This window comes from Leptodactylus fuscus, chromosome 11 (assembly GCF_031893055.1).
Source record: "Leptodactylus fuscus isolate aLepFus1 chromosome 11, aLepFus1.hap2, whole genome shotgun sequence".
Lineage (NCBI taxonomy): Eukaryota > Metazoa > Chordata > Amphibia > Anura > Leptodactylidae > Leptodactylus > Leptodactylus fuscus.
In genome coordinates, this window is record NC_134275.1 from 16,846,964 (window position 1) to 16,873,304 (window position 26,341).

Here is a 26,341-nt window from a genome sequence, read left to right on the forward strand (position 1 = left end):
AAAGCATTGTAGCCGCCATTGCTCGGTGTAAGTCACTGCATCATCCTTGACTGGCACCAACCAAAACCAGAAAATCCTATAAGGTCCCTGTGGCTCCCTCCTTCTTCCTAGGGAAAGTGTCCAAACATGGACTGGACTTGTAAACATCTAACATACCCGATCCTTCCTCCATCAGGTCAGGCTGCTCCCATGCCAAAATCGGTGCAACCACTATGTTAATGTGTGATGAGAGCTACCCTGCCCAGCCATGACCCTGCTTCTAGTCCAGCCATGACCCTGGCCGTCCCTTGCCCTTTTATTGCAAAAGTTTTTTCTTTCCCAAAGACGTGCTAGTAAACAAAACAATTATTCTTGTGCAGTGTGAACTAATCCTTACATAAATATACCCGGTTCCTATATTTTATTTTCCTTTCTATATTCGAGGCCAAGAAGGAATCATAAACGTGGCTGCGATCCATTTAGACTGGAACTAGTTCAAGCCTTCAACACCTGACTGGGAATAAATCAGTGTCACTACATCTGGAGAGGCCAGCAGCTGCAATACGAGCCCGTAACTACATTATCTAATGCCTGCTGTATGTGAGACAGCTGGATGAGGGGGCGAGCGAGAGGGGAGCCGGCCCAGGCAAAACAAAAAAAACAGATAAAAAAAATCCACTTTATCTTCCAGTGAAAAACAATGGTGTGATTGTAGAAAGCAAAAGTAAGCAGATAGTACCCAGATCCTACCAGTGGATTTATACAGATGGCGGTAGTCACACGCTAGCGTTTGGGTCTCCGTTGTTCGGGTCCACATGGGGAACTGAAAGACGGACAGCCTGTCCGCTTACAACGTGTTACTATACTACTAGGTAGACTATAATAGGGTCCGCCGGGTTTCAACCGTTTGCTAGCGTTGAGCCGATCTTGAGATTTTAAAATCCAATTTCCGATCATTTTCCATCCGAACCCGATCCCAATGCAAGTCAATGGGATTTTTTAAGGATTGGAAATTGAAGGCTTCAATTTTTGGACTCCATGCTGTGTGGTGATTAAAAAAATCCGCCGGCTACTTAGTACCTCTGCTGTGCACTGTATAGCATTCGGCCAATCAACGCTGGTCAATGCAATCTTATGAGTAAAAGTCAGCTCCCGCGTAACCAAAAGCTGCCAGCTCTCCCGACTAGCAAAGACGAGCCTGCTGAAGAACCAGCGATGATTTGCCAAATGCTGTACACTGTATAACATTCAGCCAATCAATGCTGGTTCTGAATCGAATCTTTACTGCGAATAGGAGTAGTATTCGAACGAATATTTCGAATACCGTAGTATTCTATCAGATACCTACTCGATCATCTCTACTTAGGACCATATGGATTTATGAGTGCTCAATAGCAGCTTTGGTCCTCTGTATGCAGCAAACGCGATATTAGTATTTGATGGTGAACGGCTTGTGACTACGGAGGCCACTGACTGACTACAGTAGTCACACGTGTGTATGGAACATCATTGCCGATGAGGGGCAGCAGAGCAGACACTGATATGGCAGCAGTAACCAGGTAAGTATGGCCATGTGAGAAGCAGATGTGGAGCCCTGTACAGGACAACACAGCTCTGGCGACTATTCCAGATCACATTTGACAATTAACATTACAATGAAAGTATTCTTTATTTAAGCTTACCTTAGTGTCCTCTGTTTGGCACACGGTGGAGTCTTCATGGCAATTTTGGTCACATCCATTGTCATCACAGAGAGCGCAGCCAGAAGTTAATAGTCCCATATACCTCTATACTGTTAGTGCAGAACTTCAGTAAGGTCCTCCAGTCACTGTGTGCCGATACACAGCCGTGTATTACTAGATTCTTCCAGGGAGACTGCACATAACACACAGGGAGCCGTGCAGGTGAGGGCTGAGCCATGACATCATGTCCTCACATGTAGCTGCTGAATGCCTCATGGAGGCCAGAGGCCCTTTCACCCAAATCCACTAAGAACTGTAGAAAGGATAACATTGTGTCCTGTGGCCGTATTGCACATCACTATGTGAAGCCATCACATCTATTGGTGGAGATGGGACTGATCTAGCAGTTTCCATACAAACACTGAGTGGTAAGGATTTTATTTTGCTCTATTCATCTTAATGCACATCACAGACGGTAGAATTGTAATGCACTTACAAGCTAACACTATAAACCAATCCCCGGGCATGAACAGAACCCCATTACAATCTATTATGTCTGAACTGGGACTGATTATTTGCCATGTCATGTGTTATGTGATTTAGCCTCTCGTCTGGTATAATCCTATTATCTCCAGGTGCTGTGTACTTCTAACAGTGTACTGCTATGTAGCTGATGTATATGTGTAGGCACATGAGTGCTTGCTTTATGTACGTCTGAGAATGTCACAAGAGTCACCAGTTCTTACTATACTTGATCTGGATAAAAAATATGCAAATCTATTCTCCAGGATGTAATTAGGAGAACAGTGCCTCTGTACGCCGCCCTCTAGGGGCAGCCCCCTTAACATCATGCATGACTCAGTTACCGGTAATAAGCCTACTGACATGATGCAGGATTTATTGCCAAACTAGTATTTCTATTCCAAAAGGAACAGATTCCCAGCTATGGACAGCGCTGTTTCGGTCTTTTAGACCTCCTCAGCATAGCGCAGGGATACTAGTTTGGCAGAGTGAGAAACTATAGACCAGTGTCAGAGGATAATCATACACATTAGGGAGTGTGTGCCTACATAGGCGTACGGAGACTTACAAGTCATTCCTGCTTCGCTAGGGATTCTGGGTAAAAAATATGCAAATCTATTCTCCAGGATGTAATTAGGAGGACAGTGTCTCTGTATGCCACCCTCTAGGGACAGCCCCCTTAACATCATGCATGACTTAGTTAATAAGCCTACTGACATGATGCGGGGTTTATTGCCAAACTATTAATTCTCTAGCATACAGAGTGCACTGTTCTCCTAATTACATCCTAGAATAGATTTGCGTATTTTTTACCCAGAATCCCTAGCGGAGCAGGAATGACTTGTAAGTCTCCGTACGCCTATGTAGGCATGCACTCTCCCTACTGTGTATGATTATCCTCTGACCTTATACTTGCATTGGATAGAGAATAAAATATGTATTGTAATTTGTTATAGATACCTTTCACAGCGTAGTATTGTGTTGGTTTATTTGCTATAAAGTAACAATGGTGAGCATCCTCTAAAAGAGTAAGTACCACAGGTTATACACAGCACTTGGGGTATATTCAGACATAGCAGATGTAATGTATTCCCACAGCATTTTGCAGCAATTTTTGGATAGCTGCGGCAACCCCTTCCCCCAAAGCATGTCCCATAGACAGCAGCACCACACTGCACTTACACTTCAGCGGCTCTCAGGATATGCTGGTATCTGTAGTTGGAGGGTCGTCACTGGTGAGTGGCATGGACTCTATTTTAGGACTGTCACCCCCACCTAGTGACTGGCAGCCGGGGTATTTTCCTTTATGGCACTGACCTGCTAATCCTGCAATAGGAACTGGTCTGCAAATCTGTTAAAGGGATCCTATAATTGGATACCCTTTTTTTTCTGGCCAACACGTAGCAATAGCCTTAAGAAAGGCTATTCTTCTCCTACCTTTAGATGTCTTCTCCGCGCCGCCGTTCAGTAGAAATCCGGGTTTTCTTCAGTATGCAAATGAGTTCTCTCGCAGCACTGGGGGCGGGCTCCAATGCTGCGAGAGAACTCTCCAGTGCCGCCTCCATCTTCTTCAGGAATGGCCTCTTCCGGCACGGGCGGTCAAACTTCTAGGCTTCGGGGAGAGCTGACTGCGCATGCCCGGGTCACAAGAACATAGCTGCTTACACAATAAGCGGCCATTTTCTTGTGGCCCGGACATGCGTAGTCGGCTCTGCCCGAGGCCTAGAAGATTGAAACCGAGGACAGAAGACGACACAGGGAAAGCCCGTTCCTGAAGAAGATGGAGGCGGCGCTGGTGAGTTCTCTCGCAGCATTGGCCCGCCCCCAGTGCTGTGAGAGAACTCATTTGCATACCGAAGAAAACCGGGATTTCTACCGAACAGCGGCGTGGGGAAGACATCTAAAGGTAGGAGAAGAATAGCCTTTCTTAAGGCTATCCTACGTGTTAGAAAAAAGGGTATCCAATGATAGGATCCCTTTAAGGTTATTTGGGACAACCACCCCACATTATATTCTGCTGTTTTGTTATATGCTCTTTTTCCTTTCGATTGTAGCTTGAAGAAGGAACAGACACTTGATAATATTAAAAAAAAAAAAAAGTTTAATAAATTATAAATATAGATTGCATTATACCATTTAATTTAAAACAAATCATGTAAAGAAATTCACAGCTGACCGCTCTCCAATGTGCTACCGCCCCCAAGAAAAGAAATATGCACAGTAGTAATAGAATATACTTATTAGGCCCCACACGAGGGTAAGGGTGGGACATTCACCAGTATATCGTCACTGCAACAAAAACCACCTGAGACCAGATGGCTTTTGCCTGGTAAAACGTGCCGCATGCTGCGTCATAAAACCTGGAGTACGAGCCACTTGGCACTGCAGGTTTACATCGCAGCATGCGGATAGACTTTGCTTAAATGCCATCCCTTATACTTCACCTACAAGCCCAGTGTCCCCAGCCTAAAGCAATGCATAGTCCCATTTATGGCACAGATTCCTCCGTGCACTTACGTCCATCCATTACATAATCCGGCCTACAGCTTCAGTCTTATTCTTCATATGCGTAACATTCACACGTGGACATTAAACAGTGTTGTGTGCGGCGCCCTCTACTGGCTGTTTCAATGTAATCTGATTGGATTCATACATTTTAAACACATGTATGTAAACTCTCTGCTTTGTCGGTCTCCTTCGGTAATTCCATGAACGCTTCGTTGGCTGATGAAAGTGTCTAAAGCAAGGTTTAGATTTATAGTTATATGATGTTGTTGTTTTTTATGTTACCATATATTGTATGTGCACTTCACGGCCATTTGTGCAATTATTTACCTCCTTCCTTTGCCTAAGAAACGCATGTAAGACGCCAGGTGATGTCCGAGGTCTAGAGAAGGACCCCAAGACTGTAATGAAAATATATATTGCATGTATCTTAGTAAAAGCTCCCAATACAGCAGGAATAGACGCGCTGCGAGAGATCTGGACCTCACAATCTCCAATAATGCAGATGGGTAGTATGGGAACAGAGCAGATATCTATAGAATTAGTGCAGGGCTATATACAAAACAAACTACACCAAAAGCTTCTTGGACTCCCACACACGCCAATGTGTTTTTCCTACTTCCTTCGCGTCGTCGGTGGCCATTTACATACGGATATCGTGTGGTCTTCCTTCTACCAACAGAGTCCCAATTCTTCAAGCCTATTTAAGTCCATCGTAATGGCGAAATATTCATCAGAACTAAAGCTAAGAATGGTTGAAGGTCAGGATCATCCAGCTGATGACAAAATAGAAGAGGAATATGGGATAGACGGCCAAGGCTCTCCGGTTGGGTGGCTGGCTGTCTGCCAGGAAGGCAGTGGAGGCTGCAAGAGAAAAATGGTCAATTTGGGGGCTTTAGTTTGTCCAATTTTACATGCACAACAGAAAGATGTATTGAGAGGTTAGCATGTAGACGACAAGCTTCCTTGTAATCCCAGCGGCTGTCGGCCTCAAGCGCACAAGGAGCCGGAAAATCTGATCCATACACCAGGAGACTGGACTCCTTGCATTATAGTGATCTATACTATTAGATGTCCCAGTCTTATACAGGGGGGTGAGGTCGTGACTAGGCAGGGGTTCCCGATCTCCGAATGGTAAATACAACCAATTTATTGACCTATCTGGAGAGGCGTCACTTGGAGCTGGTGGACCCCAAACCTGTACAGGAGACCCTACCTATTGCCATTTAGAATAGTGGCTTATTTTATAGGACAGTGGAACATTTGGGGCTCTCTCACTACTGCTGCCATTGCACCCCCTATTGCTATGCTATACCTCACAAAATCCTATTAACCGTATACTGAACAGCAGATGTACCTACCCCATCTGTCTGACTGTGTAGGACACTACAGGGGATCCACTGTAAAAATAATGAAGCGCCGACACCGTTTCCCTTCCAGAACATCTAAGTCATATAACCCCTAAATCTGGTCATCAGGTGTATATGGCGCACGTGGGGGGGGGGGGGGGGGGTCGGGGCGCACCTGGGTATACTGCCTATATACACAGATGTAGCATATCCAAGACACGGGCGCAGGCGGATCATCACCAGCAACAATTGCAGGCGTATACGCACTCGCGCTGCCAACAACAACACGCAGATGAAGTCGCGGGCACATGCTAGTAAATATATAAAAGTGACATATCAGTATAAGCGAAGCTGCAGTGTATAACGCTTACCAAAAGTAGACCAGCCAAACATGGCAGTCACTATGACCAGTCGCAGGATGAACGTTGTCAGGCTTACACTTGCCAATAGCAGTAGCCTACACACCAACATGGCCACTGTCAGGGGCAGGATACAATACCCCAACACACACAGGCTTTGGAAGAAAGATCTGGAAGAGAAATGATAAAGCAATTTTACAGCAAAAAAAAGACTTATTGCACCAGTAATACTTCTTATTAGTAGTCGTATTACTAGGAGATTTACATATTGTCTTCTATTAGTTTATTGTTCTGTATTTCAGTTGTAGCAACGACTTATCAATCGATTCCCAAAAGGATCTCTGTTAGTCCCAATTTTTCTAATCTTTTCAGCAATGACCATAGGAGTGGGGTCCTGACTCCCAGGTCATATTACACCCATGAGACCCTTCCCATAGTTGATTAGCAGGGGTCCAGGGGTGTCGCACCTCATTCAAAAAAGGATATGGGAGAGTTAGTGAGGGTTCAAGGGTGGACAACTAGATTATCAACCCCTTTGCACATTTTCCTGTACCTGCAGAACAAGGAATGTAGGTAACAAGTGCCCCTGTATGTATAGGAGAGTCAGTGGGATTACTGGGAAATCAGCTGTCAATGACAAGCAGTCTTCCCGCCGCACCAGCTGGTATAGTGATAGCACCGAACTCAGCTGTTTAACCCCTAAGATGTCGCAATCGATAGTGACCGCAGCATCTAAGGGCTTGGTTAGTCAGACACCTCCATCAGCACCCTGAAACATGATGGCAGGGTGCCAACGGGATGCTACAGAAACCAGGGGGCTAACAATGGCCCCAACAGTGGCCATCTTTAGTCCTTGTAATAGGAACTGCCAGAGAAGGTTCAACGGAGACCATTGATGGAGCCAGAGGGACCTCATTGACTATAATGGGGTCATTCGGATGTCCATTCTATTTAACAGAAATTGTTGGGGGGCAAATTGGGTTGGCGAGACTTTTTCATTCAATAATTTTAGATGGAAATGTGTCGGACCAACACCCACCACTCAATGTGAATTGAGCCTTATAGGTAGGGTTGAGCCGATCTTGAGATTTCAGGATTGTTTTTAAAATCCAATTTTCAATAGGTTATCTAATGCATGTGCATAAGTATACCTGTGGTCAATAATGTACTTTATTCTGTTCAAGGAACTGCTCGAAAGACCAGGGACATGCACAATATAGAAGTGAACAGTGGTCAGACTATAGAATGCCCTACCACAGAGGTAATAGGGGCAGAAACTACGTCAGCATTTACAAAAGGACAACAAGTAGAGATGAGCGAACACTGTTGGGATCAGCCGATCCGAACAGCACGCTCCAATAGAAATGAATGGAAGCACCTGTGACGCCTGCCGGCCGCTGGCAAAGTCAGCATCACAGGTGCTTCCATTCATTTCTATGGGAGCGTGCTGTTCGGATCGGCTGATCCCAACAGTGTTCGCTCATCTCTAACAACAAACTTCTCTAATAACAAACGACATTAATGGGGATTATGACAGCTCTGCTGCTTGTACATTTCATCGGAATTAGATTTCTGGAGATTAGAAGTCGATCCAGAGATTTATTGCCATTGCTATATTTGGAGACAAATGTTTCCCCTAATGTTGAGAAATTTTTCTTGTTACATTTTTTTATTTCCTCTGGATCAGCACTGTAGGATTACACGTGTTAGACCTGTGACTTTTTTTTTTTCTTCAATCTTAATGTATATAACCATGTAAGATTCTTCCTGTATCACAATGTAAAAGTCAAAATTAGATGTCAGCTGTACACTGGATTCACACCAGCGTCTGGACTCCGTTATCAGGTTTACCTGTCATGCCGAGTCCGACCGTGAGCTCCGGTGAGAGTTTTGAGCTCTCCACGGCAAAACCGTTTTCTTTTTCTAAACCAGACACAGAATACTGCATGTCCAACTTTATGTCCGGTTTAAAAAAAAACGGTTTCGCCGCGGAGAGCATAAAACGCTCACCGGTGCTCACGGCCGGACACTTTTCAAACCCATTCAAATGAATGGGTTTGGAACGATGCCGGCAGGTTTCCGTCTCCTGCCTCTGTTTTGTGCAGGAAACGGAAACCTGCAGAACGGAGTCCCGGGCGCAGATGTGAACGAGCCTGTACTTGTGATTTATGCTTTGCTGTCAAACTCAACTACATGCAAGAACAAAAAAATTTAATAAATAAAAATAATAATAATATGTACATACATAGTTCCGCCAAGCAACTTGGAGTTTAGTGTGATGACCACTGCCCCAAACCAGATGATAACAAACACTTCAGCAAACTGGGGGCCGCCATCATCTTTGCTGTCTGCATAGTTACCTTGAAGCATTCTTTGAGAAGGACAATAAAAAATATTTAGGTATTGATTTCTAGTCTGGTGTAGACAAAGAAATTTACAAAGTGATGTCCAGGATAAAGCACTTTGTGAAAAGGTTTAAAAATAACAAAACAAAACATATTCCCCTATCTGTGTTGATCCAGTGTCTCCGAGCATGATCTGTTCCTGATGCTTTGGACAGCGGAGCGCTGGGGGAGGTGGATACGTTATTTGTTTTTTTTCCAACTCCCCCAGCCTCATATCATTATAATAATTTATATAGCACCAGCATTATCTGCAGCACTTTACAAATCAGGGGATACGTCTATTAAATTAAAAAAAAAAAAAAAGTGCTTATCCTGGACAACCCCTTTAATAACACAACTATATGGCGAATATTTCTCATGCACTTTTCTGCACTTTTGACGTTGTGGAGCAGGGACCATACAGGAGCGGATCCCCAACACCCACAAGGGTCAGTTGTTTTACAAGAAGCCAATTCAGCCAACGGTATATTCTGGCATGTGGGAAGAACATACAAACTACATACAAATGTTCCCTTGGTCAGATTCAAACCCAAAGCTGAAAGGCAACGATGCTGACCACTGAGCCACCATGCTGCCCGCTCTAAATACTGATAGAAGTCAGCTACTAAACCAAATCTGACAATATAGAAAAGCATGTTATAGCTACGGGTCCATATAAGTAACAAAAATCAGTCCCACGGAGCACCCTGGGCGTTCCCCAGGGCCTCCGAGCACCCCCCGCGTCATACCTCTGAAAACGCCCCTCCACTGCTTGTGCTCCATATGCCCTCTTCCTCCTCCAGAACGGAGCGGTACTGCGTATACCCACGATTTCAACAGCCGGAACGAGAATGGAGAAGACAGGGCGGTACAGGATGTCTGCAGGAGGACGGCATACGGAACACAAGCAGTGGAGGGGCGTTTTCAGAGATATGATGCGGGGGGGGGGGGGGGGGGGGTGCTCGTAGGCCCTGGAGAACACCCATTGTGCTCCGTGGGGATGATTTACATACACAACTTTTTCGTTTTTAAAAGAAACGGTGGGGTCAGTTGCAGTAGTAGGGGCAGTACATGAATAGCTTTTTTTAAAGTCTATTCAGGCATATGTTTAGCTAAAAATGAATTTTACAAATGATAGAATCCCTTTAACACCTTAAAGGGCAGAGCCTTACGGGTAGTAATGCCTGGGCATTAGCTCTGGGTCTCCGCTGTACATTACAGCGGAGACCCTGTAGCTATGGCAAGTCCAGGGCCGCACATTGTCCCACTCCTGCCACTGCAGAGAGCCACCAGAGGCAGGAGTGGAGCGATGCCGCTCCTCCCCATCCAACACCCACATTCAGACTATAAGACCCCCCCCCCCATTTTCCTTCCAAATTGTTTGGGAAAAAGTGCGTCTTATAGTCCGAAATATACGGGTATCCCCATTTTACAATTCAGTGATCATGGGCTTACAGCTGAAATGATGTTAGTCTTTAGTCAATAGATGCTTAGAGAAAAAAACAAAAAAAACTAACAGAACTGCACTGTGTGAACCCAGACGAACAGCAGTCTGATATATAGTAGAGTGCCAGCTCGTGAAAGACTTATTTAACAAAAAAAAAAAAACCAGATACTTACAATGCAAGTGAGACACAGAGCACAAGAGGGCCCCATAAATCCCCTAAAACAGACAAGATCACAGCAGCATTAGTACCAGGTGTAAGCAGTAATAACCTAGATTCTTATTCACACTGAACAGTTTTGTCCTCAAAAGCAGAAGTCAAAAGAAGGAAAAAAAAATATATGTTCACACACCGCACATTTGTGGCAGAAATTTCTGTCATTGTACCATTAAAGGGGTATTCCCATAACTCTTGTTCTGCAGCCTGAAGGCTCTGTGCTCTCTTCACTTCCTGGATTTCTCGCACATTGGTGGGCAGGGTTTCACTTGCTCTGCTATGATCCACAGTATGACGCTGATGTGGAAACTGATGTAGCAGAGCGGGATTTGAGTCAGCTTGCATTACATACAGAGGTAACAGACTCCTTATCTCAGCCCTTATCAGCCAAATTCAATTAAACCGGCTGATAACTGGAAAAGCTGAAGATAGACAGCACAGTAATCCCGGAGCTCTCTCCTCCCCCTCCCCTATATGAGGAGCTCGTTGCTTGAAAGACCCCCCCCCCCCCCAAGAGCAGGCAGCTAGGCCACTTGACAAATGAGCAGATAATCCCAAGGGCCAGTGTCAACAATGAAGTGAATACATTTTTGATAAGCCAATGTATTTAGGAAAAGCCTTAAATCCACATAAACTAGCAGTATAGATAGGATTCTTTTCATGGGACAACCCCTTTAAATGAATATGTGTGTGTGTGTGTGTATATATATATATATATATATATATATGTGTAAGTGGTGTGTGTATAGTGTTATTACAATTGTTTCCTCTATAAATGCTTGGAAAATCCTGATGGATAGAAATGAATCTGTCAACAATATGTGAACCGGAGCTAAAATGCAGATGGTGACGTTGTAGCTCAATACTTACAGTCTCTCAGGAGGGCGTTACTCTTTTTGGGGTACATAACATGAAAAAACTTCTGACCAACTGCTTTCAAGTCCCGCATCTGAAATGGCAGGAAACAGTTGCAAATTTCAGAACTGGTAAAAGCTAAATACTATATATATATATATATATATATATATATATATATATATATATATATATATATATATATATATATAGTGGATGCAATTGAGCAGTGTGCTGGATGGTATACAGTTATCGAGACAACCCTGCGATGCATGAAGAATCCTGTACACGCCTCGTGTTGTAATTACTGAGACCTGCCAGCATGCTATGTGTGTTTCTCCAAGTCTGTTACAAAGGATGCCAATATATTGCTACCCACTAAGGCTATGTTCACACTGTGTGCAGAATTTTATCCTGTATTGGAGAAAATGTACAAAGGCTTCCGTTTTTTTTCTAAACTTTTGGAAGCCATGATGAAAGACACAAATGAAAGTGCTCCAGCTGTATCCTTCATTCTGTCAAGGTTTCAGTCCATTGTTCTGATCCTGTAATGAATTTAAAAAATGACCTGGCCTAGTCCCTACTACATAGTGTTGCTCTATAGTCATCCACTGCTTTATGATGAAGCAGAATCCTGTTATTTAATGTTTCTCACTTACAATGGTGTCTCTAACGGGTTCATCCAATGTCGAAAAATCGTCTTCCTGTGACTGCGAGGCCATGGGAACAGTGATCTCCCCCTCCACGGGAATATCCCCTGATATGGAGACATCTGACAACCCTGCAAACTAGAAAAGAGAACAATAAAGCAACAACCAGGACTGTTGTCTGAATACAAAGCATTTTATTTTCCAAAATGCCTCGCCATCTCTAATGTATATTCATGCAAAAGAAGGGAAATAAAATAAATAAAAGTGACGCATATGTCCAGAGAGAGAACTGACCATCAGAATGGAAATGATACAAGCTAAACAAATCCCATCCAAATGTCCCATGAAAACAACCTACATGGAAACCCATTTTAGGTTGAGGCCTCACGTTGCGGAAATGCAGCTTTTTTTTGTTGCAGATTTTGCTGCGTTTTTTTGACCCAAAACCAAGAAGGAATGGGAAATATATAAGAAGTAGAGATGAGTGAGTACTATTCGAAACAGCCGTTTCAAAAGGCACGCACCCATAGGAATGAATGGAAGCGGCCGGCACGCAGACTTTTGCGTCCATTCATTCCTATGGGTGGTTGCTATTCGAAACGGGAGTTTCACATAGTACTCGCTCATCTCTAATAGGAAGCTCTTATACTTCTCCCTTCTGCTCCATCTACTTCTGGCTTTGGCGCAAAAAACTGCAAAAAAATCTGCAACAAAAAAGCTGCGTTTCCGCAATGTGGGGTCTTAACCTTATGCTTCGTGTTCAAGAAAAGCTGCTTTTTTTTTATTCAGAGCAGTTTTTTTCAGCCAAACTCAGAGGTGGCTACAGAAAGAATGGGAAATATAAAGGTACTTCTGATACTTCCGCTCAATTTACTGCTTGCTGTGGTGCAAAAAACTGCAGCAAAAGCTGAAAAAAAAAAATAATAATAATAATGTGGCGCCTTACCCTTGGTTCACATTTGCATTAGGTAAACCATTCGGGGAGTCTGCATGGGGACTCCCCGAACGCATTTGCAAGCAGTGTGCAGTGAAAGCACACGGACTCTATAGACTATAATGCCACGAGATCTCCGCAAGGAACATGTGGACAGGAAAGTAGATTGTGAAGTACTTTCCTGTCTGCATGTTCCCTGCAGAGATCTCGCGGCAAGCACACGGACCCCATTATAGTCTATGGGGTGCGTGTGCTTTCACTGCACACCGCTTGCAAATGCATTCGGTAGTTCGTTCGGAGGGTCCCCATGCGGGCTCCCCTGAACAGATTACCAATGCAGATGTGAACCAGGCCTTAGCCTTAAACTCGTGAACATTCCTAACACCAGAAGAGCCGCACCTGAGCCATTTTACAGAGGGAAATGCACCTGACTTTCTGTGTCCACATTCAGCAGGGCTTTGCTGTGTCTTCCTTATTCTCACCAGTGTTTCAATCGGTGATTTGTATCAGTTATTAGAAGCCAAAACTATAAGTGGAGACTACACAGAGGCAAGGAATCATGGAAAGACCTGTACAGTGTCCAATCCTTGTTTTGGCTTACACCAAAAATGCCACATAAAATGCACGGTGTGGTTTATTTCATAGTCGATGCAGCGGCCAGATGTCACCTGTAAAGCAAACTACATATTCTACATGTAATAATTTTATGTAAGGCTGGGTTCACACCAATGCTGGCTCTCTGTTCTGAGATGCCATTCCCCTCTTCGCTTGAAAAATGCAATCAGTGCTTCTTCGGGCGAACACCCAACAGACCCCATTATAATCTAAGGAGTCTGCAGGTTGCCGCGAGAAACCACTTAGGTTTTTGTTCGTTTCATCTCCAAGTGGACAACCAGAACCAGAAACACCAACCAGCTATGACCCTAGTGTAAGTAATATTACTGACTGCTTTCTGTTCACGTCTGAGCTGTACACCAAGACCTGTTATATATCCATTGCCTCCTGGTGTCAGATGGTAGGCAGTAAAGTGAAAAGCTACAAGTGTAGCTTGTTCGGCCACTGGATGGCAGCACTGACTGAAGTGTTTAGTTGGAATTAACAAGATGATAAAATCTGTGCTGAAATAAACCTATCTATCTAGTCTAGATCTATAAACACACATATTTTAGTAAAAACACAGGGATGTGAATAAGCGACTGATGGCTCCATCCCCAGCGTATCTGTACAATCTCCTGGTCTGCTTTAGAGATCAGATATGCATTTAATCAGACTACATGAGCACCTGTATGAGGAAAGAAACATCTGACCATCACAAACTACATCTCCTTCTCCACCAAAAAACAGGGAACGCTCCAAGCTCCATGACGGTACGTGTAGAAGATTGTAATTGTGCATGAACCAAAAGGATAAGGAGTTAGCCGATTGTGAAGGCAAATATTTGTTGCTCGAAAGAATTTTCTCACTGCTTACACGTATCACCTGTCCACAGGATAGAGGCTACATGTATGATGACTGGGAACGACTGCTAGAGCGCTCAGCAATTAGATAAACAATTCAAGACCACCAATCCATTCCTTTCTAGAAGACAGAGAGCACTGGATACAGGGCTCTATCAGTCACAGAGCTCAGGGGATTGATGGTCACACAGGGAACTCGGGAGACCCACAGCAAAGAAAAACATATCCAATAGCCGTGGAACACAAGCAGTTACTGGGAAAACACCTTCACTGACAACTCCTATTACAGTAAAACGTCACACGTCCAAACCCTCAACACCTACTTTCTTATATATTTTGTGTACCGTATGTAAACCCTCAAATTTACAGCACTGTGGAATTAATGGTGCTCTATAAATAATAACGTAAAATCAAAGGATTATAATACATCATGGGGACATGGAAGTGATATGGATGTTTTGATGTACCGGGTACTGAGACATTGTAAAACCAAGGAGAAGAAGCACTTTGTGCCTTGGGTTCTGGTGGTTCTATGCAGCCATACACTCTGAAGAGAGCTGAGCCTTTCTGCTTTTTTCACCTGATCTCAACCTGCAAACCAACATCCAGAGATCCCCATAGCACAGAGCCTGCGGGCCATATAGAGATTCCCATGGCACGGAATTTATGGGCCACCAATGATCCCCATGACATGGAGCCTGTGCGCCATCAGTACCCATACACTAAAAACATCCAAATTACTTACACGTCTCTATGATGTCATATGCTACGAGTGATCCCTATGACATGGAGCCTGCGGGCCACCAGTGATCCCTCCCTATGACATGGAGCCTGCGGGCCACCAGTGATCCCTATGACATGGAGCCTGTGGACCACCAGTGATCCCTATGACATGGAGCCTGCGGGCCACCAGTGATCCCTATGACATGGAGCCTGCGGGCCACCAGTGATCCCTATGACATGGAGCCTGCGGGCCACCAGTGATCCCTATGACATGGAGCCTGTGGACCACCAGTGATCCCTATGACATGGAGCCTGCGGGCCACCAGTGATCCCTATGACATGGAGCCTGTGGACCACCAGTGATCCCTATGACATGGGAGCCTGCAGGGCACCAGTGATCCCTATGACATGGAGCCTGCGGACCACCAGTGATCCCTATGACATGGAGCCTGCGGACCACCAGTGATCCCTATGACATGGGAGCCTGCGGGCCACCAGTGATCCCTATGACATGGGAGCCTGCGGGCCACCAGTGATCCCTATGACATGGAGCCTGCAGGGCACCAGTGATCCCTATGACATGGAGCCTGCGGACCACCAGTGATCCCTATGACATGGAGCCTGCGGGCCACCAGTGATCCCTATGACATGGAGCCTGCAGGGCACCAGTGATCCCTATGACATGGAGCCTGCGGACCACCAGTGATCCCTATGACATGGAGCCTGCGGACCACCAGTGATCCCTATGACATGGAGCCTGCGGACCACCAGTGATCCCTATGACATGGAGCCTGTGGACCACCAGTGATCCCTATGACATGGAGCCTGCGGGCCACCAGTGATCCCTATGACATGGAGCCTGCGGACCACCAGTGATCCCTATGACATGGAGCCTGCGGGCCACCAGTGATCCCTATGACATGGAGCCTGCAGGGCACCAGTGATCCCTATGACATGGAGCCTGCGGACCACCAGTGATCCCTATGACATGGAGCCTGCGGGCCACCAGTGATCCCTATGACATGGAGCCTGCAGGGCACCAGTGATCCCTATGACATGGAGCCTGCGGACCACCAGTGATCCCTATGACATGGAGCCTGCGGACCACCAGTGATCCCTATGACATGGAGCCTGTGGACCACCAGTGATCCCTATGACATGGAGCCTGCGGGCCACCAGTGATCCCTATGACATGGAGCCTGCGGACCACCAGTGATCCCTATGACATGGAGCCTGCTAGAGTGAGACAGGGTATGGCGGATTTGGACGTTACACAGGGAACATCCTGCAGCAGATTAACCCTTACATGGGGTACAAGTTGCCTCCTCTTCCCCTACACAAACACTCGCCCGCTTTGCTCCCTCACAGGACTATATGATACCCGGCGCTCCCTGACACGGCATACACTGTATACAACACCACGGCTTGTCCGCAGCCAGCGCCGGCCTCAGCTAGTGTAGCCGGTATTAAGCCCGTGTTTAGTCTCCGGAGGCTCACCAGCTGTTTGCTTCCGTTCTCCTGCTTCTCCTCGGTGTCCGCCATGTTTCCCTACAACTCCTATCAATCTGGAGCTACGTGGAGTTGGATCACGTGACGTCATCAGACGCGGACAACATCCTCTTCCGGCGAGCGACTAACACGTGACGTCTGGCGCGCGCTCAGAGCCTAGAGAGCGGAGAAGGTGACGTCATCCAGCTAATTCTGGACTCAGTATCTTGTATGGTTGTGACTAAATACCAGACGCCCTAGATGACCATTACTCAGTGTGGTGTGAATGTAGTACTGTATACTGCTTCTATGTAGTACTGTATACTGCTTCTATGTAGTACTGTATACTGCTTCTATGTAGTACTGTATACTGCTTCTATGTAGTACTGTATACTGCTTCTATGTAGTACTGTATACTGCTTCTATGTAGAAGATAACCGCTGTATTACTCAGAAGCCGCGCGGCTTGTAACATCGGCAGCAGTTTTGTGAGTGAAGCCGCTGTTTTCCGTTAATATCCAGTAGTCACTATACAATTGTATAGTAAACTATGCTGAGTGTATCTTAGGGCGGGTTCACACCTGTGCCCGCTCTCCGCGTTGCAGGTTTCCATCCTCTGCCCGAGAAACTGGACAGGAGACAAAAACTGCCAGTCACTTTTCATTTGAATGGGTTTGCAAAGTGTCCGCCCGTGTGCGTCTTCTGGTCTCCGTGGCAAAACCGTTTTTTTTTTTAACTGGACACAAGGTCGGACATGCAGGATTTTGTGTGCATATATATATTTATATATATATATATATAATATATGTGTTTGTGCGCGCACATATATATATGTGTGTATATATATATATATATGCACGCACATATACAGGGTGGGGTGCCTATAGATGTGCACACACGCATACATATGCGCACACACACACACACACATATATATATATATATATATACACACACATGCACGCACATAAGACTTAAAAAGTATTTGCCCCCTTCCAGAATCATTATTTATGAGTGTAAATGAATATACTTTCCTCCTGTATTTGTAGTGCAGAAGTCTCGCCCCTGGCCATTGGGGGTAGCTGGTTCCATAGATCCAAAAAGCCCCAAGATGTCTCCATAGGACAGAGGCAGGGTCCAGTATGTAGACAATGGGGCTGAGCCACAGAACTACCATTGGAGAAGCTAGACAATGTTGCAGACAGAAAAATGTAATTTGTGTGCGTATACATATGTTTGTATGTGCGCACATATATGTATATATGCGCGTGCATATACACATATATATGCACACACACATTCCATTTTTCTGTCTGCAACATTGTCTAGCTTCTCCAATGGTAGTTCTGTGGCCCAGCCCCATTGTCTACGTACTGGACCACAAATATGCGCGCACATAAATATGCCGCAAAGACTTTCTTGGACTTCGTTGAAACGTTTCCAGTAATCTTTCTTCTTTTATGGGGCTTGTCGAGGTACGTGGTCTTCCGGAACGCTTCTTATGGACGTCCTGAACAGTTCCATCAGCTTCAAACTTATCTCTGATTCGAGTGATGGTAGTAGCATTTTAGAATAAATTTTCTTTCCTCAAAGTTCCAAAACACCGCTGTCCATGCTCGGCGACCATCAAACTGAACTGAACTTGAATTGTTTTGTAAAGAGGAATGGTCCAAAATACCTTCATCCAGGATCCAGGAACTGATTAAAAGCAACGAACATAAACTGCAGCAGACAAATGGACAGAGACAGTCAGTGAACATTCCCGTTAACACTAATGTAAACAACATGATGGACGCTGTCTCCCGTCTCTCCTCCGTCTCCTGTCCGTCCTCTGGCTCCCATCATTTAGGTTTAGTTTTCTGACTGCAGAATAAGTTGCGTGCACCCGACATTTTCCTTCCTTGACAAAAATAACGTAAGAAACACAAGAGACAGAAAAAAGGAGACAGAAGACAGCGTCCTTAATGGGGTTTTTTAACATTCTAGTCAATGGGAACAGACGCAGGAGGATGAGGAGGCTCCATCTATGTCTGTTGCTCTCATCCTATGACAGATGACAGTAACGGACGTGCATAACAGTAGTGTGAACGTAACCTTACTCCATCATGTTCTAGGTCTTCCACCACTGTATACAGAGATCTTGTTGTGCCTTGATGGGTCAGAGTTGCTTTGGTGACACAACAGGTGGGGGGTGGGGTAAGTTATAGCTAATTGGTGGATTTCTTACTATTAAAGTTATGACATTCAGAAAACACTATTTACACTTATTTTTATTAAATTTTATTTTTTGGCCAAAAAAAATACATAAAGTAAAAACAACAAAATAACAGCAAAACATGAACAAACTCAGAGGTCACTTTTTAAAGGGATCCTATCATTCAAACGCATTTTTTTTTATGACTAACACGTGGGAATAGCCTTAAGAAAAGCTATTCTTCTCCTACATTTCGTTGTCTTCTCTGTGCCACCGTTTGCCTGAAATCCCGGTTTTTGTCTGTATTCAAATTAGTTCTCTCGCAGCACTGGGAGTGGGCCCCAGCGCTCAAACAGCACCGGGGGCGTCCCCAATGCTGAGAGAGAACTCTCTCCAGTGTCGTCAGCAACGGCCTCTTCAGCTCGTACGTTTCGTTGTCTTCTCTGCGCCGCCGTTCGCCTGAAATCCTGTTTTTTGTCGGTATGCAAATAAGCTCTCACAGCACTGGGAGCGGGCCCCAGCACTCAGACAGCACTGGGGGCGGCCCTAATGCTGCGAAAGAACTCTTTGCAGCGCTGCCTCCATCTTTGTCAGCAATGGCCTCTTCATTTTCTTTCGGCGCGTGGTGGGTCAGAATTCAACGCATGCGCAAGTCGGCTTTGCCAGCGGACCTCAGCCATTTTTTTGTAGCCGCTTACGTGAGCAGGTACAGTACACTCCTGTAGTTCTATGGAGTTTACCCCCCACACTATCCCCCATGAACCTTAATACTATAATACTATATTACTATATACTATATTACTATCCCCCATGAACCTTAAAGGGCTTGCCTAGTCCCAACAAGCATTGTTTTATACTTTGGCTTTCTCCAGTGGTCTGAAATCACTGAAATGGATGGAGAGCAGCCAGACTGGTGTGCAAAACACCCAAACTCTTATCACCCCTGTGCATGATGCCCACGGGGAGGGGATACCTTGTGGTGACCAGATAGCTCCTATAAGCCTACTCCAACAATGCTAGCATTTCACCAATATCCATACATTTCCTGTGCACCCCCTCACAAGCATTCTACATCTCTCTAGTGCACCCCCATAGGGTTAAGCACTCCACAGCTCAGAGCCCCCCAAACAAGTTTCCCACAGCTCCCCATGTGTCTATTAAGGCTGAAGCCCAACATGGCAGAAACACCACAGCAAAAACCGCAGCGTTTACAGGCCCTGCAAAGTGGATAGGAGTCTAGCGAATCCCATCCACAAATATCAGAAAAATACCTGGGGAGTTTTTGTACATTGCAGCACATGGAAACGCTGGCAGACTCCCTATAAGTATAACTAAAGTAGAAAGTCCGCAGAGGAAAACTGCACATTTTCTGTGAAAGGCGCTGTGGGAAGATCGCAATGTGTTTCCACAGAGGTTTTTCCTTCAGGGCTTTTTGGCTGTGGCCCCCTATGTGGGGCTTTAACCTAAAGTACATTGTCAATCACCTCTGCACCGCCAATGGAGGAGTTTCTTTGTGCCCCTTATACAAACCTTAAGCTGGGTTCACATGGGGTAATTTGGACCGGAACCTGAGGCAGAGGCTGCCTCAGGTTCCGGTCCAAAATACGGGTAGCCGCAACTGGATGTCGGTGCAGTGCACCAGCATCCAGTTCAACACTCCACTCCGGATTAGGTCCAAATGAATGGGCCTAGTCGGGAGGAGGCAGAGTCTTCAGGCGGATGTTGCGAGGTGACTCCACCTGAAGAATGAGCATGTCCGTTCTTTTTTACGGGAGCTGGAACAAACGACTCCCGGAAAAAAGAACTGAACCGCTCCCATTGATTTCAATTGGAGCTGTCTTTTTGGTCAGTATTTTGAGGCGGATATGGCCTCAAAATCCTGTCCAAAAAAACCTGTGTGAACTTAACCTAAATCCACCAAGCATCAACCATAGCTTGGCATCCCCTAAAGGAACACAGATCTAATTCCCCCCCAATTCACCAAGCACCTCACACTCCCCCCCCCCCCCAGTTCACCATGCGTCCCACATCTCTCCCCCACAGTTCACCATGCACTTCTCATTTCTCCCCCACAGTACACCATGCACCCCACATCCAACCCCCACAGTTCACCATGCACCCCAATTCTCTCCCCCCCAAACTACACCCTGCGCCCACACCTCTCCCCCAAATCTTACATCTCTCTCCCTCTACACTACTCCCTGCAGTCCACCTACTGTATCTTCCCCCTCACTACACCCTGCACCTCGCAGGTCTCCATGATGCTCCACTACACAGGATACAGGTAGGTCCTGCTTACACCCCCTACGTCATATCTCTGAAACGCCCCTCCGTTGCTTGTACTCCAAAAAACCTCCTCCTCCACACGTCCTGTACCGCCTAAATTTTCTGTGGTTTCACTCCAGGCGGTTGAAATCCCGTGCACGTGCTCAAGCAACATTTTATTGTAGAGAAATGCACGGTCTACAACAAAATGGCCCCAGGAAAATGGCAACTCCGTCAGCTTTGACCGAGGCACCAGAGGGGTTAATGCCCATGATTGCTGTGGGCACTGACCGCGGGCATTAGCGCTGAGTGTCTACAGCATAAAACAGTAGACACCCGGCGCCTAGGGCGGCCGCCCAGCTCCCGAGCAGCCACCATGTTTAAACACCCGTACTAGTACGACAGATGTCAGGAAAGGGTTAATGTCCATTGCCTGCTCTAAGATGGATGAGAGCAACAGGGGTTAAAGGGAGTCTATCATTAGAATCCCTTTCTGAACTAAGACTACATTGGAATAGACTTAAGAAAGGTTATTCTTCTCTTAGGGAGCCTTCACACGATGTAACGTGCCGCGTGATCTGGCACGTATATGGCGTATGAGAGTTTGCGCTTAGGATCGTATACGAAGCGCTCGCGTGTTCGGTTCGTGTATGGGCCCCTTCACACGGCGTAAGCGCTCAGCTCATTCCGAGCCGTACACGCGAGCGCTTCCCATTCACTTCAATGGGAGCGCTTGTAGAGAAAAAAGCAGCCCATTCATTTCAATGGGGAGCACTCGTATGCCGGCTCCCATTGAAGTGAATGGGATCTGCTTTATACTGTGTTTTAACGTTCAGAATCAGTCAGCGTATACTCAGTGTGAATGCACCCTTACCTTTATTATTTTGATCCATGCTGCTGTTCCGGTGTTATTTAATTTTTTTGCCATATGTAAATGAGTCTTCAGAAGGCAAAGGGGGCGTTCCCGATTGCCCTGTGCTGTTCGAAGACTCTCCATCTTCTTCCCCCGACTGCTTCTTCGCCACGTCATCGGCCACATCTTCAGCCGAAAGACCCGACTGAGAAGGTCCGTCGGCCATTTTCCTGTGGCCTCTTACACGAGCATCCATTCAGCCACAGGGAAATGGCCGACAGAGATGTGCCGTCAGCTTTTTCGGCTGAAGACGCGGACCAAGATGCAGTGAAGATGGAGGCGTTGCTGGAGAGTCTTCGGAGAGCACAGGGACCGCCCCCAGTGCTGTCTGAAAACTCATTTGCATACAGTGAAAACCTAAATAACACCGGATCGGCGGCGTGGATCAGAATGATGAAGGTAGGAGAAGAATGGCCTTTCTTAAGGCACTTAAAGGGCTGTTTCAGTTAAACTCGACTACAGCTGATAGTCATAACCTCAAGTTTCTTGGTGACAGACTCCCTTTAAAGAGAATCTATAATTAGAAAATGTATTTTCTCCATAGGTGTATTTTTTGTTTGCTTTTGTTTGTTTTCACAGTTATCAGAATAAAAAGCAGTTGTAAAATTTGCCCTATTTGCAATATTCACTTTGGCCACTAGATGTCATTTAAGCACACGGGCAAGAACCCCACGCTTTTTGGATTTGCTGTATGTATGAGTGACATGATACTTCCATGTAATGGCCTCCTAGCAGGCCTAGTATTCACATAAGATAGCATTTGAGCCACACAAGTTGCAATGTGACCCTGAGGGTGCTGTTGCTTTTGCAAAAACGCCGAACAATATTTGACTTTTTTGTGAATTAGGCCGGGGCGGTTTGGCTACAGTGGAAACGCCGCAGAACAATACATGGTGTATGACAGTCTCTGAAAAGTGGATGAGATTCTAGTGAATCCCATCCACAGATTGCAAAGGAAAACAATGGTTTTGAAAATCGCAGCGTGTCAATTATACCTACGGAAACGTTTGCCATGTCCCTATAGTTATAATAGAAGCAGAAAATCCGTAGAGGAAATGTCTACGGATTTTATGTGAAAAGTGCTGCGGGAAAAACTGTGATGCATTGCCGCTTTTTTTTTTTACTGTGGCCCATTAAGGCCCTGGGCCTCAGCCTAAAAGTCACAGTCAGTGCAACCTTGGAGCACAATGTGATTCCATTCACTAACACGGGTGAAGGAGTCATAAAACGACATGGTGATCCTTGGTCGCGGCCCTAGCCTTAAAGATACCCAAAATCTTGTCTGGATTTAAATTGGTAAGAGTTAAGTAATACGTTTTTTTTTAATCACTTGTAATTAGAGATGAACGAGTAGTGAAATATTTGAGATTCGATATTCGTTTCGAGTAGAGCCTCAATATTCGACTACTTAATCGAATATCGAATCCCATTATAGTCTATGGGAAAAAATGCTTGTTTCAGGGGAAACCACTATTTGACTAAAGGAGAGTCACCAAGTCCACGAGTAGCAGGAGGAGAGTGTTTAGGAGGAGCGTTGTGCAGTTAAAGCGCATATTATACAGTATAATATACTTCACAATGGTCCCCACACAGTATAATGTGCTCCACAGTGGCCCCCACTCATTATTATATGCTCCACAGCGGCCTTATACAGTATAATATGCTTCACAATGGTCCCCACACAGTATAATCTGCTCCACAGTGGCCCCCCACACAGTATAATCTGCTGCACAGTTGCCCCCCACACAGTATAATCTGCTCCACAGTGGCCCCTGCTCAATATTATATGCTCCACAGCGGCCTAATGTGCTCCACAATTTCCCCCACACAGTAAAATGAGCTGCACAGTGGCCCTACACAGTATAATATGCTCCCCACAGTGGATCCACACAGTATATAATATTCCATAGAGCTGCTTCAGATGACCCCCACAAAATTTGGTACAAATATTCATGAGGTTAGATCGTCTGCTTTGTTGCTATTATTATACTCTGGGGTCTCCTCAACCAGGCTTTCTCCGACAGATAAAACAATAAACCAGTTTGGGTACAACCCAAAAAAAATATATATAGAAAACTGCGCTGAACCTATATCGGTAAAAAACAGATTTTTATTGAAGACACTAAATAAAAATACACACCACTGCACTTTTCTCCGACAGATATCATGGTTTAGGGCACTGGCCATCTCCAGCTGGTTGTAGGCCTCTTACCCACCTCCGGCTGGTCACACCCCCTGCAACCGCAAACATTACACCCCTGCTTCAGAGGCAAGTCTGGTTAAGATTCCTACAAAGATATTTTTAAAGGTCAGTCTATTTATTGTGTTCACGAGTAATATATGGTAACTCAGGACACAAGCAGAGCATTTTATTTTTATCTAAGGGAAATTAGGAAAAAAAAATATCACATGATCTTGTTTGACTTTTCCGACAGCTTTCTCAGTATTTTGAGCAAACACATTTGTCACAAAAATAATCTGGCACTCAGGGGTTTAGATTTAGGTGGTATGTAGGAAGCCATTAGTAGTGGGCCCTTCTATAACATAAGGGTAAGTTCACACAGGGTTTTTTGGTCAGGATTTTGAGGCCGTATCTGCCTCAAAATCCTGACCAAAAAGACGGCTCCCATTGAAATCAATGGGAGCCGTTCGGTTCTTTTTTCCGGGAGCCGGAACAAACGGCTCCTGGAAAAAGAAGCAAGATGTTCATTCATCAGGCGGATTTGCCTCACGACATCCTCCTGAAGACACTCCCTTTGGGCCTAATCCGGAGTGGAGTGCGTGACTGGATGCCGATGCACTACATCAGCATTCAGTCATGGCTACCCGTTTTTTGGTCTGGAACCTGAGGCGGCCTCTGCCTCAGGTTTCGGACCAAAAAACCCCGTGTGAACTTACCTTAAGAGGACACCATGGTAAGTGGGGGCTCCATCACACAAAGACCTGTCTCCAAGCTATATTTTTCTATAATGCTTGAGAATGAAGTCTTGTTTTAGGTTTTTTTTGTTGTTTTTTTTGCCAGCCTCCTACCTTTAGGTGGAATGTATGATCTATAAAGGCCAATGTAGACGTAATATCAGATAAAGGGAGGGCTAGGTGTCTGTGTCATCAGCGTATATAAATATCAGATAAATGCCGGAGGGCTGAAACTAATAATTGATCCGATGTCAAATGTTTTTAACCCATTAGTGACTGGTGTATAGACTTTCATCAGCCGTAGGGCTTTTTCCGCTGCTATTGCCTTCAGTCACTTGTGGCAGAATAGGGCAGGGTCACTCTCACAGACACGGGTGCGCGGATGTCTACTCCTCCTAATGCCCGAATCCGTCAGACAGCCGATCCCAGGTATTTACTTACATACATGCCGGGGCCTTTGGGTTTTGGAGGGAGGGGGCTTCTTCTTGTAGGTTTCAGAGCTAAACCAAGGGGTCTGATACCTTTACAAGGAAGCCAGGGGCTTAAAGAACGTCCCGTTCACATGGGGTGCGGTTGGCGGATTTTGGTCCTGATTCTGATGCAGGAAGCTGCGACAGAATAGGGCCAAAATCCACCTGCCACAACTGTCGTAGCTTCTGGTAGTCGCGGCTTCCCACTCCGGAGTAGGGCCAAATGAATGGGCCTAGTGCGGAGATTGCTGCCACGAGGCAGACGCTGCAGCTCAATGAGCCGCGGAATCCGCCTGAGGAAAGGGCAGCTTGCTTCTTTTTTTCCATGAGCGGCAACATGCTGCTCACGGAACAAAGTAAGCTAGCGGTCTACATAGACCACCATTGTGAGGGGGCGGATTATGACGTGGATTCTGTGCCATAATCTGCCCCCTCTGTGCCTGTGTGAACGAGCCCTTAAACATGAAAAAAGTTATAGAAAGCAATCAAAAAGTGTTATGTTCCTCAAAATGGGATCCATAAAAATTTCAAGTCTACGCATGAAAAATAAAACGTTCTCACGGCAAATACGTTGCAATAGGACAAAAAAATTCTGCAAAAAGGGTTGTCACTTTGCAAAAATAGCAAAACTTATAAAAAAAACCCATACAATTGATTGAGCGAGTCAGTCCCACATTTTGGGTAATGTCCGCTGTTCTGGCCCGCAGGCAGTGATTTCAACGCTATCTGTGCCCTAAGGTTGAATACAATAGTGGAGCACAGACCTCCATTATTCAGCCTTCGATGGATGACGTCTGCGACAGGGAAACACAATGAGCATCGCGCCGCAGACATCTTTATGGTCAGAGCGTGCAGATCCGTAGGAGCGCGGTTAGGCGAGTATTCTTTGGGGTTTTTTTGTGTAACATTGGTGTTTGAGGGGGCAGGGGGGCCTTAAATGGAGCTTGTTAAGGGGAAATAAAATTATCTGGGGGGCACTTATAAAAAATCTGAACAGAGCCCCCTTATCTATTACATCGGCCCTTCTACAACCACA

The 26,341-nt window shown here is 45.5% G+C and overlaps 1 protein-coding gene across 1 annotated transcript; it reads right to left on the reverse strand.

Annotated features, from left to right (window-relative positions):
* Nucleotides 1-4,311: 4,311 nt before the first annotated feature.
* Nucleotides 4,312-16,681, reverse strand: YIPF6 (Yip1 domain family member 6). Its single transcript, XM_075259040.1, has 7 exons — nucleotides 16,558-16,681; nucleotides 11,956-12,084; nucleotides 11,312-11,390; nucleotides 10,401-10,443; nucleotides 8,642-8,767; nucleotides 6,409-6,566; nucleotides 4,312-5,552 (listed from the first exon to the last, which is right to left on the reverse strand). Exons 1-7 carry the CDS (start codon nucleotides 16,600-16,602, stop codon nucleotides 5,434-5,436), a joined length of 699 nt encoding a protein of 232 aa, XP_075115141.1. The 5' UTR covers nucleotides 16,603-16,681; the 3' UTR covers nucleotides 4,312-5,433.
* Nucleotides 16,682-26,341: the final 9,660 nt, after the last annotated feature.